The sequence below is a fragment of the Dendrobates tinctorius genome, unplaced genomic scaffold (assembly GCF_039654945.1).
Source record: "Dendrobates tinctorius isolate UK_male_01 unplaced genomic scaffold, ASM3965494v1 ptg000070l, whole genome shotgun sequence".
Lineage (NCBI taxonomy): Eukaryota > Metazoa > Chordata > Amphibia > Anura > Dendrobatidae > Dendrobates > Dendrobates tinctorius.
Genome location: NW_027361738.1, coordinates 58,311,570 through 58,332,377, shown reverse-complemented (window position 1 = coordinate 58,332,377; position 20,808 = coordinate 58,311,570). Strand labels below are relative to the sequence as shown.

At 48.3% G+C, this 20,808-nt stretch overlaps 1 protein-coding gene across 1 annotated transcript in view; it reads right to left on the bottom strand.

Annotated features, from left to right (window-relative positions):
- The window catches only part of KIF5B (kinesin family member 5B), a 120,820-nt gene that overhangs the window by 4,150 nt on the left and 95,862 nt on the right, over positions 1-20,808 (bottom strand). Inside the window, exons 19-25 of the mRNA XM_073581688.1 lie at positions 3,136-3,245; positions 2,087-2,188; positions 1,365-1,425; positions 1,207-1,278; positions 1,027-1,131; positions 714-930; positions 289-421 (exon numbers count right to left, since the gene is read on the bottom strand). Coding sequence (XP_073437789.1) covers positions 289-421; positions 714-930; positions 1,027-1,131; positions 1,207-1,278; positions 1,365-1,425; positions 2,087-2,188; positions 3,136-3,245 — 800 coding nt within the window. The remainder of the gene's footprint in view (positions 1-288; positions 422-713; positions 931-1,026; positions 1,132-1,206; positions 1,279-1,364; positions 1,426-2,086; positions 2,189-3,135; positions 3,246-20,808) is intronic.

Genomic DNA, 20,808 nt, shown 5'->3' with positions numbered 1-20,808 from the left:
CCATTTTAAGAATAGGAAAAAAAAACACATGCGTATAAACGCAGTGCAAAAAAACGCATGCGCATACAAACGCGTAGAAACGCATGCCAATGAGCGCCCATTTTAAGAATAGGAAAAAAAAAACGCATGCGCATAAACGCAGTGCAAAAAAACGCAAGTGTGAAACCAGCCTTAGGTTTCAAGAAATCCAACCTTTATCTGATACCGAAAAAAAACACGATTAAAGTATGAACTCTCACCCATCCCAAAAAGGAAAAGGAAAAAAAAAAAAAAAGTATATAAACTTACATTTTGTCAGGCTTAGCAATTCCTCCACGGATAGAAACAGGCTGACTATTCTGAGGGAAAACAGTGCCGCCACGAATTGCATTTGGGTGTGTTGGTGAGGCAGCTGGGTGCTGACCGGGACGGATAGGTTTAGCTAAAAGAAAAATTATATTAAAGGTAGATTAATTGAACAGCTCAACATGGGGTGTCTCATCAGGGACATATGGATAGAATATGCTGGAACTGTATATATCTCCAGAAATGTATTTGGCTCGTTTCATTGCTCCCACACAAATGAATAGAGAGAATTACAAGTGCATGTCCAACTTGTCAATCTATGCAAGTGCCACCAACAAGGCCAATGAATAGAAAATTTGGCCACTTAAAATGAAACCAATTTGTTTTAGGACATAAATGTGTGCATAGAAGGCAGACAGACTAGTTACCGATCTGTGCAGAGTGTCCCCTTCTTGCCATATTCTTGGATCTTACGGCCTCTTTAATGCGATCGACCTCCTGTTGATACCGTTTCCTATCGCGAGACGCATTTTCTTTGGCTTCTTTTAGAGCAGACTCCAAGGCTTTAACTCGTTCAGCTGTAGCTCTAAGTCGTTTTTCCAGCTTTGGAAGCTCGCAACGCAGATCTGCATTATCACGTACCAGCTACAGAATACAGAACAAAGTGTCAGGGGTCAGATTCATTTTTTTTTTGCACCTTACACAAAATGCACAAAACTGTTAAGGGGTGTCAATACATACCTGTTTATGGACCTTGGTGAGCTGCTCAAGGTTATTTTCCAGAAAGGAGATCTTCTGTTTCTGTGCAGCGCTCCCTCCAGTATCATCAGAGTCCATTTCTGCACTCTGTACAGAGAGAATAACACGTTAATAGGAAAACCAGGCTGGACCAGAAGAAATGAGGACCTGGAAATCAATTACCTTTTTCACTCTAGTTGTCAAATCCTGAACAAAAAGCTTCCTGAGATTATGTAGGGTCTGGAGTTCTTTAGCCTAGAATACAGAAACTTAAGATCAATTTCAAGGAGAATACTGTGGCCAAACAATGAACTGTTACACATCAGCCACATTCTGCTTACCACGGTCTCTTCAAGTCCCTTTAGATCCTGGCGTGCTTGCTCTCTTCTGTCTTGTATAACACTGAAGGATAATGGCAAAATGTTATCAACTCTGACAACGATGACAATAAAGGTCATATGAAAACAATGTGTCCAGCTTAAAGCAAGTATGCAGCAATCTAGAGCCTTAAAGGGGCTGTACAGGACTGCAAAAACATGGCTGCTTTCTTCTAAAAACAGCACTGCATCTTTTCACATGCGCCGTTAAGTTCTTGCTGCTCAGCTCATTCACTTTAATAAAACTAAGTTGCAGTCTAAGACACAAAGCTTATGCACAGGTGTAGACCTGTTTTTTGGAAGAAAGTGGCCACATTTTTTAAAAGAACGGATAACCCTCTTTACTGTTGAATTCCATACAGCTGCAGTTCTCTATGCAGTCTTTGTACATACGGCACATAATAGTTCCCCTGAAGATAAACACTTTTTTTTTTATAATGAAACTGAAGACTGTAGATTTGTCGTCTCTGGAGAAAGTTCCTTCTGAACGCACATATTCCCTGCATGTATCCCATGGAGGGTCTGGGTGTCAGAGCAGCTCTGCTCCAGCTCATAAAGATCCCCTGATGTCCATAAACCCTAATACAGTATTTGAATGGGGTTCAGACTTATCACTTCTTTTTAAAGAAATCATGAGAATACATGCTCCCCAGCAAATAAGAGGTTACCGATCATTAAGCACTCACGTGAGGTCATGCAACTTCTTGCTTTTCTCCTGATCTGCACACTTTAGTTTTTCATGCTCCACCCGCAGACGTTCTTGCTCAAGCATCATCTTCTGGTTTTGGCTGCAAAAATCAATAATACTATTATAAAAGAAAAAAGTAATACGTGATCAGATTGCCGGGTTAGTACCTAGGACTTCTTATTTAGTCATGGCCTAATATCACAGACAGGGGTTGACAAGTGACAACTTCCTTAACCCTTCATGACATATGGCGCATATTTACGTCATTTGTTGTGTCCCCGACCTTGACACGGGCTCAGACACCGAGCTGGCATCTTTTCCCACACATTAAACCTTTAGCAGCCGTGGGTCCATCTCTGACAGCGGGATTTAACAAGCTCAAGCTGGAAGCTCGTCATTCCAATCACCCATCAACATCCATCAAGTGATGGCGGGGCGCTGATGGTTTGTTATAATAGCCAGGGGTCTGCAGAAGCCCACCGTGCCTGTCATTACAATACTCCAGTGAACTCCAGCTGAATCACTGCTATGCATAGCACAGGCGACCAGAAGATCGCAGCTTCAAGTCTAAGGAAAAAAAAAAAAAATGGGGAAAAAACCCACAAGTTTATAAACACCCTTTTACCCCATTGTAGAAAAAAAAAAAGACAAAAATACCATGTGTCGACAAACGCAATTTTTTTTTTTTTTTCCCCACACAAATTTCAGAATTGCTTTTCACCACTTAAACAAAAAAAACCTATACCCGTTCGGTATCTGCGTACTCGTACTGATTTGGGATATACTGACCAAAATTTAAAAAAAAAAAAAAAATAAGTGAAGGCTCTTGGAAACAGGGAGGGGAAAAAAAAGAAAACAAGGAAAATGGCCTTGGAATGAAGGGGTTAAAGTGTATGAACAGAGCTCCTTGAAAACAGCAAAGTCACCTGAAATGGCCGATAAGCTCCATTTCCGAACGATAAATCCAATTTTTATCTCAGCGTGACATGTGGATTAAAATGTTGCAGTCCCACTACATTATATTGTCAGGGACAATGAATGACTTACTCTTGGAGCTCAGTGATGATCTTCTCCTTGGTATCGATCTCGTCCCTCAGACTGCTCAGCTGTTTCTGATGAGTCTCCCGATGACTCTGAATCTGTTGTTCCACGGCGTGCTAAAGAACAAGAAATCGATTTAGTTTAAGATCAGAAAAATTGTGTTTTGACTATTAATACCCAATGGGAATTTATTATTCCCCTGTGACACGGGAGATACTTTACCAATTGCTGGGGGTCTGACTGCTGGGACACCATCAATCCAAAGAACAAGGGCACTAAAGAACCCCATGAGACCAGAGTAATGACCGATCATGATCACTGCTGCTCCATTCATTTTTAAAATGGGAAAGCTGAAGATGGCCGAGCCCATAAGAATGAATGGAGAGGAGGTGCACATGATGAGTCAATGCGTCTATCACACAACTCTTTACAGCTCCACAAAAAAAAATGGTGGGAATCCCAGCAATCAGGTCATTACCCCTTATCTTTTGGATAGAAGGGGACTTCCAAACTTGAGAATACCCCTTTAAATCATAATAGAGACTTTAAAAACTGGTTTAAAGGGAAACTTTAAATATAAAACTACGGCCAGCATCTTATAATCCCTCCATACAGTGTAGTCCGGTACGATGGGCGTCCCTTGTCTTTCTTCGTTGCCTGCTCTCTCCCAGCAATCCTCGTCCTCCTTCCCTGCTTCATGTGGGTGACACGGCCTAGGTCATCCACACCGCGCCCCCCCCCAATCTCTCTCCTGAGCAGGCATACTTCGCTGTAATGCACTGGCTTTTCTTTCGGGACATCGGCTCTTTGACCTCTCCTGCTGCATGAGTATATAAGTATGCCTGCACAGGAGCAAATATGGAGCACTTTGTGGATGACGTAGGACACATCCACATTAAGGGTATGTGCACACAGTGCGGATTCTGCTGCGGTTCCGCAGCATTTCTGCTGCGTTGTACAGTACCTTTATTTCCTATGGAAATTAAAAAAAGCTGTGCACATGCTGTGGATTTTTCCGCAGTTTACAATCCGCAGCATGTCAATTGTTTGGTGCAGAAACGCTGCAGTTTTACACTTCATCCATTATGAGGTGTAAAACAGCAGGGCAAAACCGCAGGACTTTTGTCCTGCGGATTTACTTGCGGTTTTCTCTACAAAATCCGCACACCAAAAAAAACTACGTGCTCACATAGCCTTAGAAGGGCAGGAGGACAGCAACTGCAGGGAGAGAGGAGACAATAAAGCTAAGACCAGCGATGCCCATAACAACACACCATGAAGGGGATTAGAAAATGTATTTTTGGGATTTGCAGAGGAGGTTGGGGACTTGCATATGCAGGTTGCTAGACTGCAGTAAAAGTAAATTAAGGTAAGGTATAAGTTTATATTGAGAAAACCTGGTCAACCTGTTGACAGGTTCCCTTTAAGGGGAATAGGTTACCAGTTTTGGCATAAATAAAACCTTATTCAGAGCCTGTGCTACATTCTATAAATGCTTATGTCAAGGTGAAAATATATTTTCTTATATAACTTTTATACTTTTATACTGTGAAACAATAAGTTTTTCCTAATTGCTTGCTAATGCAAATGTAACTGTATTAAAGATGGCTGCCAGTGTTCACTTTCACTTAAATTCAGTGTCTAAAGAGTTAAGTTAAGTTTCATTTCTCCTAAAAAAAGATAACTCAGGAATGTGAAGAAGAAGTAACCATCGGGAGACTTTTTGACGAATCAGAGAGAGACTGGACACTAGATGTATACTGCATAAACCCCGCCTAATGCACGCCTTCCCCTAACACTCAATATAGTATTGTGTATTTGTAAATAAAGCCAGTTGTTGTACTGCTCCTGACAGGTGTGGATGCGGGACATTAGCTAAGACTGAATCAGCTGCGTGTCTGAGTCATTCTTAATTGGTACCAGATGTTTTGCGCTCGCACAATGATTTGGAATGACTGGTGAATGAGGATTTATTGTCGTTTACGACCCCGACAATTTGGCGCCCAACGTGGGGCGTGGACAGTGATCCGAGGCTCCTCTGGACCCATGCCTGGATGTCTGTGGATGATACCTGTAGTGGCTGACCTCGAGGACTGATCACCCTCCAAAACACGGTAAGTGAGATCATATACACTGTATGTGTCACACTTGCTAGTGTCTCAGCCGTTATTGGTTTGTCTGAGGTCTCCTTGGGTCTGAGGGGTGACCGGTCGAGTGGTGAGACTGAGTGCGATCCTGTGCCACGCTCTGAACCAGCAACTGAGAGACGTCGCATTCTGCGAGTCCTCGTGTACACCACACCTCCTCCACCGGTCATTGTACTCCATTTAACCACCCTACCCGTGACTATTGTCTAGTAGTGAAGTGGAGTGATAAATTGAGCTAGTTGCAGATTGTGGGGCAACTTAGAGGAAGGGATAGGAGACGCAGCCTCTGTGATATTGTACCAACTAGGTAATTAAGACGTCCCGAGAAGGGACCACCTGTATTTCTGTGGAGGGCTCTCACTAGGAGACCGCCTCCCGACTGTTGGAATATCGTGGCAGGATAATCTGTTAATCACTGCTGTTCAAGGTTAGGGAAAGGAAATATTGAGCGCGAGGCTCTTTTCCTAGTACGTCGAACGTGAGGCTCCGTACTGTGGAACATCAGTGTTGATATCGCTACCAGTGGTTTTTCTGCAGAGAACCATAGTATTCTGTAAGAGTCATGCTGCGTATCTTAAAGCAGAAGAAGTCTGTGCCCCACAAGTTAGATGAGGATGCTGTGGAGGTCAAGGCAATAGTAGCGTCACGGGAAGGCAAGAAGGCAGTCAAGAATGTTGAGAGATTGTATAAGCATGTAGGATTGCCCTCGTCAGGGAGATTACAGCCGGCTATGTGGCATAATCTCATAGAGAACAAACGAGGCATGTTGAAAGATAAAGGATTGTTAGAACAAGCACAAGCTCATCTGCGAGTTGCGCGAGGCTTGAAGAATGAAGGATGGAAAGAGATTGATGGGGAAGGAGGATCAGACAATGCGGAACCTGTGTTTGGTTATAAAATGCCTTTGAACTGTGATCTTATAGATTGTAAAATGGCCGCCGTGCCACTGATGATGAAAATGCAGTCCCAACCACCGCCCTATAATGGCGACAAGACGAGCTCTCCAGAAGCGTGGGTGTGTCCTGTTTGTGGCGTGCAGAATCCAACCTGGGTGGAAACCTGCCGTGTGTGTGGGGCGGGCCGTCCTTGGGGTTCCGCCCAGACCATGGACGGAAGTGGGGCATGCCACGCCTCCACCGGCAGCCATCTTGGTGCACCCGGAATTCCTCCCCAGCCACTATGTCCGCTGGTAACACTTTCCGGCGAGTACTATCAGGGACCACCACTTCCTGAGAAACCTCCGGCACCGACCGATGCTGTTCCCACCTCTAATGTTCCTGTTTCTGTTCCGGCCTCTGGGCCTAGTCTCCCGGTGCAACCCACTGTGATATTTGTAAATACACCTGGTCAAGGTCTCTTCACTCTTGATGCCCTGACCGGCAGTACGGCTTTCCGGTCCGTAATGCGTATGAGGCGCCAAGCTATCGGAGATGATGAGGGATCAGAAGATTCTGACAATCAGGTTGCTACAATTCCCCCTGCCCCGCCACTGCTATTAGGTCCGTTCGAATCCCCCCGGCCCGGAAGGAGCCCACTACCTACCCCTCTCAACAAATCCTCTAGGTTGCCCCATGACCCTGAAATCTGGTTCCCCTGTCATTCACGCTATTACATCACACCTCAGGGCTCCCAGGTTCTTTTCTCAGTGGGGTATGGGGACATAGTTACCCACCAGGTAGGAGCCATAGTGAACCCAGCTAACTCTACCCTGTCGCATAGAGGTGGTTTGGCCCAACAGATAGCTAAAAAGGGAGGCCCAGCCATAACCCAAGAGTGTCAGGCCTACCTTACCAATTATGGCCCCTTGCATCCAGGAGACGCTATGCCCACCAAGGGAGGGAATTTGCCCTGTGATATAGTGTTACACACTGCAGGCCCTATATATGATTACAGGACACCCGAGCATTGCCGTACAATATTGCAGACCGCCTTACAGACAGTGCTTATCTTTGCAGGACGGCTAGGGAGAGATACACTTCCTCGTAGAACTTTGGCTATACCATTGATATCTTCAGGACTCTTTGGATACCCACTGGGCCCCTGTATGAAGGAACACGTTGAAGTCATCAAGAATTGTCTCCAATCAACCCCAGATCTCGATTTACAAGAAGTTAGGATCGTCTGTTACCATGAATCCGGATTAGAGGGCATCATGCCCTTGGTAGCTGAATACATGATACCACTGATGCACACAGGTATAAAGCCCCTGGATGAGGTAATACCCACAGCACCCCCAACTGCCCCAAAGGATGAGGCAGTGACACATGACGAAGAAGAAGAAGGGCTGAAGCTGAAATACAAACCCTTCACTCCGGTACAAATTGATGCTATTGTTAACAAGTTACCTGACCCGGACAAATTTCCCATGCAGTATGTAAGGAAACTGGAACAGACTAGGAGCATCTACGGGGCTACATGGTCTGATCTATCAGGCATCACCTCAATCAAAGCCTCCGAATATTTTCTCCCCACCATCATGAAGGAATTGGACCCCACTAAAGCAGGACCTCTCAACAAGTTCAAGTCTGGAAAGGAGTTTATCGCTCAACTCACAAAGTGGGCCCAGGATCGTCTCTGTGACGAAGCAGGATCAATACAGGATATACAACAAGAATCTGGTGAAGCTGTGGAGAAATACGCTGCCAGACTAACTATGCAGTTTGAAGACTTGGGTTATTCAACTCATGTGAAGACGCAGGCAGCCTTGTTGGTCCGTGCTTTTATTGATGGTCTGGAAGATCCACTGAAGGATAAGGTCATGAAGCTTCGTCCCGAATTACCTGATGGTCCCCTAAAACAGGCCCTCACTGTTGTGAAGAGTTATCAGAAAATGCTTCAAAGGGAAGAAAAAGAAGCAGAAAAGGAAGCAGAGAAGGACGCACAGAAGGACAAAGGCAAGAAGAAACCAGCCATGTATATGGCAGAAGCCTCAGAAGTACCTGTTATGGTGTATCAGGCTCAGGATCGGTATGGATCACCACGCTTGAGGCCGAGAGGGTCCCAGGGCCAAAACTACAGGGACAAACCAGTTTGTGATGACCAAGGGAGACCTCTGTGTTGGGAGTGTGCCAGCCCTGGTCATATGAGAAGAAGTTGTCCTCGCAGGGGGCACCCTCAGAGACCTCTTCCTCCTCCACACTCATGAAGTTCAGGCCAACCGGTGCCCACTTTTCCCGCCACCTGTACTTCCTCGTCTTGTGGTACAGTGACCCTGGAAGTGGACAATCAACCTCTCAAGTTCTTAGTGGACACTGGGGCGGCCACCTCTGTTATCTCTTCATCTCAGCTGCCTCCTACAATCTCCCTGTCTTCAGATTTCCTCACATGTATTGGAGTTGAAGGTCAACAAACCTCATCACCACTCACTGTTCCCGTCCCAGCTGGCCCATTCTCTGGTGTCTGAAACCTGCCCCGTCAACCTTCTAGGAGCTGACCTCCTTCAAAGGCTTCACGCTACCATCATCTTCGGTGATCAGGGGATGGAATTGCAATTACAAGATCCTGCCTCACAACAAGGCACTGAAGATCGTTGTGTCCTTAAGGCTTTCCCTCTGATGATGATGACTCTGCAAACGACACCTTCCCCGGATTTGCCCAATCTACCTACCACTCTGTGGTCAACTGGACCTGAGGATGTGGGTCTGCTCAAAGTGCCTCCAGTAAAAGTCCACCTCAAACCTGGGCACCCATACCCCAGACTACCTCAGTATCCGCTTAAGGCTGCCCAAGAGCGGAGCCTTGGAGTTCAGATTACCTCCCTCTTACATTCTGGAGTGCTAATCAGATGTGTTTCACCCTGTAACACACCCCTGTTTCCAGTGAAGAAGAAGACAGCTCCTGGAGACCCTCCGAAGTACAGACTTGTACAGGACCTCAGAGCAGTCAATTCAGCCACCATCTTGGAAACTCCTGTGGTACGCAACCCAAACACCTTGCTTTCTCAAGTGCCTACTTCAGCAACACTCTTCACCGTTATTGACCTGGCTAATGCTTTCTTCAGTGTCCCGCTTCATGAAGACTCACAGTTTTTATTTGCCTTCACGTTTCAAGGATCTCAGCTGACCTGGACCAGGACACCACAGGGTGCCCAGAACTCCCCTAACCAGTTCACTCATGCTATGAAGATGACCCTGGATCCGTGGGTGTTACAGAATCTTCATGTCACGCTTCTCCAGTATGTTGATGACCTACTCCTCTGTGGAACTGAAGAGAATCTGTTTGCTGCTTCTGAGTCCTTGCTCCTTTTTCTTCATTCTGCCAACTGCAAAGTCTCAAAGGCCAAGGTCCAGTGGTGCAAAGAGAAAGTCGTCTTCCTCGGACACTGCATCTCTCAAGGCTCGAGACACCTCACCGAGGACAGAAAACATGCAATCGAGGATATCCCTTATCCAAAGACATACTCTGCTATGCAGTCTTTCTTAGGACTCATTACCTACTGCAGACAGTGGATTCCGGATGCTTCAAGACTCATGCAACCTTTGTATGATTGCCTCAAGACTGGAGGACCGGACTGGGATCATGCTGAAAATCCGTATATCTATGCTCAGCAAAAGGACTGTTTCCTGGCTCTCAAGGAAGCTGTTGTCAGCGCCCCTGCTCTGGGTCTCCCTGACTACACTCAGCCGTTTCATCTCTTTGTTTCAGAATCTGAAGGACATGCCTCTGGTGTGCTGGCACAGAAACATGCTGATCGTTTCCGTCCTCTGGCCTACTACTCAGCCAGGCTAGACCCTGTTGCCAGAACTGCTCCTTCCTGCCTCAAGGCTGTGCATGCAGCCCATGTTCTTCTGGATAAGTCTGCTGACATAGCACTTGGTCATGACTTGGTCATTCAAGCTGGACATGATCTCTCTGCTGTCCTCCAACAAACATCTCCTAAGCATCTAACGAGCCAAAGACATCTCAGACTTCAGTGCTCTCTACTTCTGCCCTCCAACATCACCTTCCAGAAATGTACTACCATCAACCCAGCCACTTTGCTTCCACATTCTAGGGGGGAGTTCCCTGACGGGTATAAGGACTTACCAGACGGGAGGTCACCTGATGACCCGCATGACTGTGTAAAAGCACTGGAACAAGAAGCCTCTGCACCACAAAATGTGGTAACTCAAGAACTTCTCAACCCTGATTTGCAACTATGGACTGATGGATCTCGATTTGCAGACTCTTATGGCAAGTTCCACACTGGATATGCGGTCACCACTGAAACAGAAGTCCTTCTGGCTGAAGCCTTGCCACCTCACCTTTCGGCTCAAGAAGCCAAACTTGTGGCCCTACAACAAGCATGTTATCTAGCAGAAGGGAAGACGGCCAATGTCTACACTGACTCAAGATACGGCTATGGAATCTGTCACGATTTTGGATTCCTGTGGAAGTCCCGAGGGTTCATTACGGCTACAGGAACCCCTGTTAAACATGCACTAAGGATTAAAGCCCTGATGAAGGCATTGGAGCTACCTGTACAAATTGCGGTGATCAAGGTCAAAGCTCACGGGAAAGTCAATTCGAAGGAGACTAGAGGAAACCATTTAGCAGATCAAGTTGCCAAAGCTGCTGCCATAAAGAATGTCTCAGCAAAGTGGGAAGAAGAAGAAACAGCACCAGAAAAACCCTGTTGGGAAGGCACTGATACACCTGTGATGCCTGTGCTTACCAGAGCACAAACAAGAGAACAGGCAACCAAAGAAGCTACCCAAGCCGAAGAAGAACGAGACTTTGAGAAGTCCGAAGCCCGAAGAAAGAAGAGGGAGTTGATAGAAGACATGGAAATGGAATACCCTGCCACCGGATCTGTCTGGAAGCCAGCCCGACCACCTGAAGAGAGATTGTGGGAAGAACAAAAGTTGACCTCTAAAGAAGAAAAGAAGCAGTGGGAAGCTGCAGGAGCCATTCATGGGAATCGTAGTTCTGCCGGACAATACCAATTTCCTAGACTCTATAAGGTGGATGGGAAACCCTGTCTACCCAAAAGAATGTATCCAGCCGTTGCAGCATGGGCTCATGGATCAACTCATCGAGGAAAGAACCAAGCTCTGGCCTGTATCAAGAAGCTCTACTGGGCCCCAGGAATCTCTACCACTGTCACAGCCTACTCAAGAGCCTGCCCAGTCTGTGCCATCTGTAACCCAACAGCCACCGCCAAGGTTCCACTTCAGCATCTTGCCAAACCAGACTACCCTTGGCAGAGAATCCAGGTTGATCATATTCAGATGCCCAAGTCAGGAAAGTATGCGTACGTCCTAGTGGCTGTGGATATGTTCTCAGGATGGCCCGAAGCCTACTCAGTGACCAACATGACTGCCAAAACTACAGCTAAGAAGCTCATCACTGAAATTTCGTGCAGATTTGGAATTCCCGAAGTTGTTGAATCAGATCAAGGCCCAGCCTTCACTGCCAATGTCTACGAGGAATTGTGGCACATGTTAGGGACAGATTTGGGTCTGCACACCCCCTATCACCCCCTCCAGTTCAGCCAAAGTTGAGAGAATGAACTCCACAATTAAGACCCAGTTGCTTAAAATGAGCCAGGACCACCCACTCCCATAGCCAGATTTGCTCCCCGTGGTCCTATACCATATCAGACACACCCCACAGGGAAAACACGGCCTGACTCCCTTTGAGATTCTTTTTGGTGCTCCACCTAAAATAGGAGACATTAGGCCACAAGAGTTGTCTGAGACAAATGATAAAGTTGTACAATTTGTGATTGCATTGTCTAAGGAACTGTCTAACACCCACTCTACAGTTTCTGCTTCTCTTCCAGAATCCACAGGTGACGTGGTCCATGACTTTGTGCCAGGAGACCTGGTGTATGTGAAAAAGTTTGTGCGCAGAGATTGTCTCCAGCCGAGATTTGAAGGACCCCACACGGTGATCCTGGTCACCCCCACTGCAGTAAAACTTGAAGGAAAGAGCACCTGGATTCATGCTTCACACTGTAAAAGAGACCGAACCAGTGTTTAGTCACAGTAGTGACTGAAGGGAAATGTTGCTGTTGTTTTTGACCTTGGGACTGGGGGCCATCCTCGCCCCTACCTCTTCGGCCCCTATTGTAAATAAGAATTCTGGTCCCTTTATTCTCTGGGTAAACCTGACAGCCCCGGTGAATATCTGGCAATTTGATTTCTGTGATGTAGTCAAGTGCCTTGAGACTGAACGGGTGGTAGAGGGGATCATCCAGTTCTATATGTGTGTTACCAGACAAGACAACAATAATTGTCATTATTGGACAGATGCTGCCTGGAGTACGGGGAATGATTGGGGATATAAACCTAGCGAAGCCATGTTCCCCAAGGATGGGACGGGTAGGAGTCTTCGTGAGAGACTGCATCTAACAGCCCTTCTGCAACCATTTAGGGGCTGTAAATGGGGTAGAAGCTGTCACCCCCTTCTCCTAAATCTTGAAAGCCCTCAATCTGCTGATCTGCAGACGTTCGTACTAGGAAGGCATTATAATTATGTATTTAGTGCTGGACCTTATGCGTATTTAGGCCATATACGGCTTCAGGATATTAGCTTCAGACCAACCAAGGCCCCCGTTACCAGTACACCTAAAATAGGCCCAGGTGAGCGTTTGCAAAATGTAGTTAATGAAGTGATCCCCATTCCAGGTCTCAGTTGGCAAGAGGTTTTCTCCATAGAAACACAAACAGCCCCAAGGAAAAATTTGTGGTTAGAATGGGTGAGGTACAATGTAAAAGTCCAGAATATCTCTGTAGGATGTATTGCTTGTGCTGCTGCGAATACACACCTATACACACATGCATTGCTTTTCCCTGATGACAACACCACTGCCTGTGTCATGAATTTGTTGAAAGGTTTGAAGCCCACTGATTGCCCAGATTACGTCCCACTAATTCATAAGGAACCCAAACTAAAGGTCCCAGGAGAAGTAACTGTATTAGCTGACAATTACACCTGCTATAATTCCCACGACACCACAGGTACACCAGTAGGGATCTTCGAGACAGGTTTCTGCAAAGAGAATAGTTCTCTAGATACTGACTTGTTAATCAAACATACACAATATATGTATGACATTTATTGGTTATGTGGAGATGGTAAGCTCCGTCCTAGGTTGCCAAATGCCTGGACAGGCCAATGCACCCTTGTTAAACTAGCTATGCAGTTCAAGATTCTACCCCGGGATCCAAAGATACCTGATGAACCTACCAGGAAAAGGAGAAGCCTCGATCAGCTCCATATGAGTTATGAAGAAGATCCACTAGTATATATTGATGCTATTGGAGTGCCAAGGGGGGTGCCTGACCAATTTAAAGCCCAGAACCAGATCTATGCTGGCTTTGCTTCTATAATCCCACAGGTGCAGATTAATAAAAATGTTGAATGGATCAATTACATATATTACAGTGAACAAAGGTTTGTCAATTTCAGCCAAGATGCCTTCCAAGGTATAGTTGAAGAATTGGGCCCTAACACTAGAATGACACTCCAAAATCGACTAGCCCTTGATATGATATTAGCTGAGAAAGGAGGAGTTTGTGGGATGGTGGGAGAGGAGTGTTGTACCTATATCCCTCAGAACTCTGGAGTGAATGGAAAAACCATGATAGCCCTTAAAAAGATAACTGGGTTAGCAGCAGAATTGAAAACTAATGCTGGAGTAGACACATCTTTCTTTTCCGGCTGGTTGGGTGGACTCAAGGGATTCCTTCAACAAGCTTGTATAGTACTGATTGCCCTCCTTGTAATTGGATCGATAACTCTTTGTTGTGTTATTCCCTTGTATAAAAAGGTTATTGCCAAAGCAACTCCGACTGGCACCTTCCTCAATCAAGAAGTAGACCCACCAGAGTACGATGGTACTGATCTAGGGGAGATCCCTAAGTATATTCCCCTCAAGAGAGTAGACAAAACCCCCCATTCTCAGATGATGTTAAGAGACTTAGTTTAGGGACAGCGGGAGAACTCCATGTGAGGTTAGTGAAGGGTTCAGCTGCCTGGAGGCCTCTCGCTAGGGGAGAGCTTCTGAGGTGTCTGGATGAAGAAATCCACCTCCCCTTTTCCCATCGCATGGACAGTCTCGAAGGATCTTTCATTAAGGGAAAAACTTAGTGTTTAGGGGGGATTGTCAAGGTGAAAATATATTTTCTTATATAACTTTTATACTTTTATACTGTGAAACAATAAGTTTTTCCTAATTGCTTGCTAATGCAAATGTAACTGTATTAAAGATGGCTGCCAGTGTTCACTTTCACTTAAATTCAGTGTCTAAAGAGTTAAGTTAAGTTTCATTTCTCCTAAAAAAAGATAACTCAGGAATGTGAAGAAGTAACCATCGGGAGACTTTTTGACGAATCAGAGAGAGACTGGACACTAGATGTATACTGCATAAACCCCGCCTAATGCACGCCTTCCCCTAACACTCAATATAGTATTGTGTATTTGTAAATAAAGCCAGTTGTTGTACTGCTCCTGACAGGTGTGGATGCGGGACATTAGCTAAGACTGAATCAGCTGCGTGTCTGAGTCATTCTTAATTGGTACCAGATGTTTTGCGCTCGCACAATGATTTGGAATGACTGGTGAATGAGGATTTATTGTCGTTTACGACCCCGACAATTATACAACACCCTGACTCCCCCTGTATACCACCCAAAACCCTTTTGAAGCTTCCCCGTTCTGCATCTTAATCTTGTCGGTCCGATAGGCATCCATTCTGTGCTCTCTATCCCTCCTCTAGGATGCTGCTCGCCATCCTCCTGCCTTCATTGACGTGGATGACTCCTCCTGCGTGTGCTTTTATGTTTTCGGCTCTGCCCGTAGTAGGGCAAAGCATAGTATGCCAGCGCGATTTCTCAGCGTAGGTGCAAAAATTTAGTTTGTCAATATGAATGACACAGGAGAAGTCATCCACCTCAATCAAGCAGGAGGTCAGCGAGAAGCAATTGGGAGGAGGTATAGAGAACACAGAAAGGACACCTATCGGTTTTGTGGTGTATACAGGGGGAGTCGAGGTTATGAAAGCATTTATAGAATGCAGCACAGGAGCTGAATAAGGTGATCGTATTAGCTGATATATGACAAAACTAGTGACAGGTTTCCTTTAACAACCACAATAAAAATGCATGTTTTAAAAGCCGGGGTCCAAGAGAATCGGACCGATTATGCAAATACTCTCAGATCAAACTGTCTGAGTTTGATCCTTGGATCAAACAGTCCGCGCACTGTGCTCAGGCTCTCTCTCATGAGAGAATTGTAATACAAGTGAGAAGAAGACAAAGTAATTTCTCCATTGCCAGCATCCATGGAAATAGCACTGCACTTGGATGACATCTGAAAGCGGTCCGATGTTTCATACGCACCCATAGACTTGTAGGGGTCCGTGTGAGCCTCGCAGTATGCTGCGATTGTTTTCTCATATCGAATTGGCATAAGAAAATAAAAAAATTCACCGATCTGAGCTGCCCGATAGTGGTCATGTTATAGGCTCGTGTGAGCCAGCCCTTAGTCTACAAACTTGTTCTATGAATCGCCAACAAAATGAACTTTCTCGTTCGCCTTATTGGGGGACACAGAGACCATGGGTGTATGCTGCTGCCACTAGGAGGCTGACACTATGCACAAAAAAAGGTTAGCTCCTCCTCCGCAGTGTACACCCCACCGACCGGCAGGAAGTTCCTCAGTTTAGCTTAGTGTCAGTAGGAGGTGGACACGGGTCTTTTATTAGACCCCCATCTACCTCGTCGTGCGTCATTCCTTTACAGGTTTCGGAGGGATACGGAGTGAACAGTCACATCCGTACTCCCACAAAGAGACTATGAGTACGGCGTGTACTGCCACCCCGTATCCTCATAGGTCTCCGCGGCAGGACCAGGAGCCTCGCACAGGTGCGTGCCAGCTATACGGACAGTCCTTGCCCCCCGCCTCCCACCATCTCGCCTACCAGAGCCTGATGGTTGGACGAGGCGTGGATTCCATAAAGACGACAGACAGCGTGGGATTCTCAGGTACCTTTATTGTGGCCCCCGGCCTGGGTGAGTATGCGGTCTAGCGGTCCCCCGGCGTTTTCATCCTAAGGCGGTCGCCAGGGGACCACGGTAGGGCCTGCGCGCCCGCTTCTCCCCACGGTCGCCGCATCCATGAAGGCCTCTGTTCTTTCGGGCCTTGTTCTGCCCGGTGTTGTGGCGCGTCTTCCGCGCCGACCCCCTGCTGACAGGCGGCCGGCGCTATTAATTTAGGCCCCGGCTTCATCTCGGGCCTACCGCTGCGTCGCGGCCACGCCCCCTGCCCCTTTCTTCTAAGCGGGCTTCTCTCCCGCCCGTCCTAGGCCTTCCCAGCCCCCTTGCCTCACACCAGCCTGCTATTGGACAGCGGGCGGTGCTAAGGGGATCTCTGCGGCGAGCTCCGCCCTTCTTCTCCCTCTGGCAGCGCGTCCTTTCCCTGGTGGTCGCCATCTTCTCAGCCTGCCAGCCGGACCTCATTCCCTGCCAGATTTCGGTCGCTGGGTTTTTTTTCAGCCGGATTGGCCTGGCCTCATCCTGCAGCCAGATCAGAGAGCGTCGCCCTTGGGGACACCGGACTGTGAGTAGCTCTGCACCTGCAGACTGACACCCTTCTCTGCCTTCTGTCCCCCAACCGGCCGGCACTGCCTCTCTTTTCACTATGTCCAACGCCAAGTCTGATCGTACCCGCTCTGCGGCCCCCCCTAGCACTCTGGTGAAGTTCTTTGCCTGTTCGTCCTGCAATCGCAAACTTCCCTCAGGTCAGTCCACTCCCCCTGCCTGGACTGTAGCAATCCAATCCAGCCCGACGCCGCTCAGGAGCCATCCATAGCCCCAGGGGCGAGTGAGCCCCCCATGCCGGGTTGGGCCTCCTCTCAATCACAGTCAGTGGCAGACCTCACCAAGGTGTCTCAGTCCCTAGTAGCCGTTCTGGACAAGTTGCCCTTGGGAGCTTCGGCTGGACCCAGCACGTCTCAGGACGTCCCATCTGAGCCAGCCAGCGGCAGTCGCAAGAGGCCCAGGCAGGACCTCCAGGCGGAGTCCTCCCCTCGTCCTACCTCACCCCATAGTCCCCAGCAGTCTCCCTCTCTGGCCTCCTCCCCCGAGTCAGGCGAAGCGCTTTCGGAATCGGAAGGGGTCTTAGAGCTGGATTCGGACCAGGATGCGAACATGAAGGTTACGGTGCAAAACCTCATTGCCGCGATTCACCATACCTTTGACATCGCTGACGCCCCTGCGAAATCCTCAGATCAGGAGGTTTCGTTCAGACGGGCGGAAACACCATCCAGGGTGTTTCCCTTCCATTCTGAGTTTGGGAAGATTTTTACAAAGGAGAGAGAAGATCCGACCAGACGCTTTCAAAGAGGAAAGCGTCTCGGCGTGCTGTACCCGTTTGCTAAAGAGCTCACGGACAACTGGGCCGCTTCTCCCTCGGTGGACCCTCCCGTGTCCAGACTTTCTAATAATACAGTCCTTCCGCTGTCAGGTGTGGCGTCGCTAAAAGATTCTAATGATAGGATCATAGAATCTCTAGCAAAATCTGCCTTCGAAGCGGCATCAGCAGCGGTATGTCCAGTCTTTGCTTCTTCTTGGGCAGCAAAGGCCATATCCACTTGGGCAGATGACCTTCGGCAGGGCATTCTGGATAAGGCACGACCAGAGCATTTGGCCGATCTCGCCAATCAGATTTCCCATGCGGGGGATTATCTGCTTTCTGCCTCCTTGGATGCCGCATCTTGCGCAGTTCAGGCGTCAAGTAACATCGTGGCAATCCGACGTACAATTTGGCTCAAGGCCTGGCAGGCGGACTTGTCCTCTAAAAAGTCTCTGACCAATCTGCCTTTTCAGGGAGTGCGTCTCTTCGGATCACAATTGGATCAGATTATTAAGGACGCTACCGGAGGTACGAGTTCTCTTCTCCCCTCCAAGCCTTGCAGACCTCCTCCAAGGTGTCAGTTTCGTCCCTTTCGGACTCTCCGCCGTTTCAATACGGCGGAAAACCCTTCCAACCAGCAGAGGCCACAGGCACGTCAGGAAAGAAAGAAGGTTTCCTTCAGGCCCACTCCGTCCTGGCGGTCCCACTCTTCCCAGGGAAGACCGTCCAGATCTAGATCTGGACGGTCTACATCCGCATGACTACCATCGGTCTCCCGTGGGTCCCTTCCAATTGGGAGGTCGACTTCTCTTCTTCAGCGACGTCTGGCTCGCCTCAGTAGAGGACGCTTGGGTCAGAGGTTGTATCAACAGGATACAAAAACAGGATTTTTGGGTTGCTTACCGTAAAATCTGTTTCTCGGAGCCTTCATTGGGGGACAGAGACCATGGGTGTATGCTGCTGCCACTAGAAGGCTGACACTATGCACAAAAAAGGTTAGCTCCTCCTCCGCAGTGTACACCCCACCGACCGGCAGGGAATTCCTCAGTTAGTGAGAAAGCAGTAGGAGAAGTAACAGAATAGATTGAAAACAGAACAAACAACTCAACTGTAACCAAATCAACCAAAGTAAGAACAGGAGTTGTAGAACATGGGAGGGTGCTGTGTCCCCCAATGAAGGCTCCGAGAAACAGATTTTACGGTAAGCAACCCAAAAATCCTGTTTTCTCGTTCGCCTTATTGGGGGACACAGAGACCATGGGACGTCCCAAAGCAGTCCCTGGGGTGGGAAACAAACTTCCATCAGGCCAGTGGACTCACCACCGCTGCCTGCAGAATCCTTCTACCTAGGCTGGCGACCGCCGAAGCGTAGGTGTGGACCCTGTAGAATTTCACAAACATGTGAACCGAAGACCAGGATGCCGCTTTGCAAAGCTGCAGCGCGGAGGCTCTGTGACGTACCGCCCAGGAAGCACCCACTGCCCGGGTAGAGTGCGCTCTGATCCCCGGAGGCCACTCCAAAATTGCCGATCTGATCCAGCGAGCAATAGTAGCTTTGGAAGCCGGGTGACCTTTCCGCGCCCCATCTGGAATGATGAAAAGAGAGTGTCTTTCGCAAGGAAGACGTCCTAGACAGATAGACTCTCATTGCCCTGACCAGATCCAGCTTGTTCAGGGACCGCTCTCGAGGATGAGTTGGACTCGGACAGAAGGACGGCAGAACCAGAACCAGATTAAGATCCCATGGATCCACGGGCGCTCGATACGAAGGAGCCGTGTGAGCCACGCCCTGAAGAAAGGTTTTGACCTGAGGGCGGGAGGCCAAAGTCTTCTGAAATAAAATGGACAGCGCCGAAACTTGACCCTTCAAGGAACTGAGAGCAAGCCCCGCATCCAGCCCTGCCTGAAGAAACGCCAGAACAGAAGGGAGCGAAAAGCACATAGGCGCAATGTTATTGGCCTCACACCAAGTGAAATAGGCCTTCCAAGTACGGTAGTAAATTTTGGAAGATGATGTCTTCCTGGCTCGAATCATGGTATGAATTACACGACCGGAGAATCCTGCTTGTTTCAAAACCTCGGTCTCAACAGCCACGCCGTTAAATTGAGCGGCCGAGAATTGGGGTGGCAAATCGGACCTTGAGACAGCAGATCTGCCCTGTCTGGAAGCTTCCAGGGGGCGTCCGCGAGAAGGTTGACAATGTCCGCGAACCAAGACCTATCTGGGCCAATTCGGGGCGATGAGAATGACTGGAATTCCTTCTGCTTTGATCTTGGGAAGAAGAGGCAGGGGAGAAAACAGGTAGGGGAGCTCGAACTGTGACCAAGGAATGGCCAGAGCGTCGGCGCCCACTGCGAGAGGATCTCGAGCTCTGGATACAAACTGTGGGACCTTCCTGTTGAGGCGAGAAGCTAGCAGATCTACGTCCGGGGTTCCCCAACGACTGCAGAGCTGAAGACAGACCTCCGGATGTAGGGACCACTCTCCTGCCGCGAGACCCTCGCGGCTGAGAAAGTCAGCGGCCCAGTTGTCTACGCCGGGAATGTGTACCACGGAGATTGTCGGTACCGAAATCTCTGCCCACTGAAGGATCTTGGACACTTCTGCCAGGGCTGAGACACTCCGTGTCCCTCCTTGGCGGTTGACATATGCCACCGCTGTGGCATTGTCTGTCTGAATCCGGACTGGCAGGCCCCTGAGGAGCCTCTCCCAGTGGACGAGAGCCAGATGGATCGCTCGTATCTCTAGGACGTTGATCGGCAGGGCTGATTCCTTAGTCGACCAACGACCCTGAACAGTGTGATGGTGGAACACTGCACCCCAGCCGAGGAGGCTGGCATCCGTTGTTACAATCTGCCAGTGAATGGGAAGAAAAGACCGACCCAAGTGGATAAGAGGTGACGTCAACCACCAGTTGAGTGACCGCTTGACCCGGCATGAAAGACGTACAGGGCGATCCAGCGACAGAGCCGACCTGTTCCACCTCGACAGAATGGCGTGCTGGAGAGGTCTGGCGTGAAATTGGGCAAAGGGAACTGCCTCTATCGCCGCCACCATCTTTCCCAGGACCCTCATAGCTGTTCGGAAGGACGGAAATCGTGTGGTCTGCAGCGATCGTACATCCTGCTGCAGGGAAAGAATCTTCTCTCGTGGAAGAAAGACCCTTGACCGACTCGTGTCGAACAGTAGGCC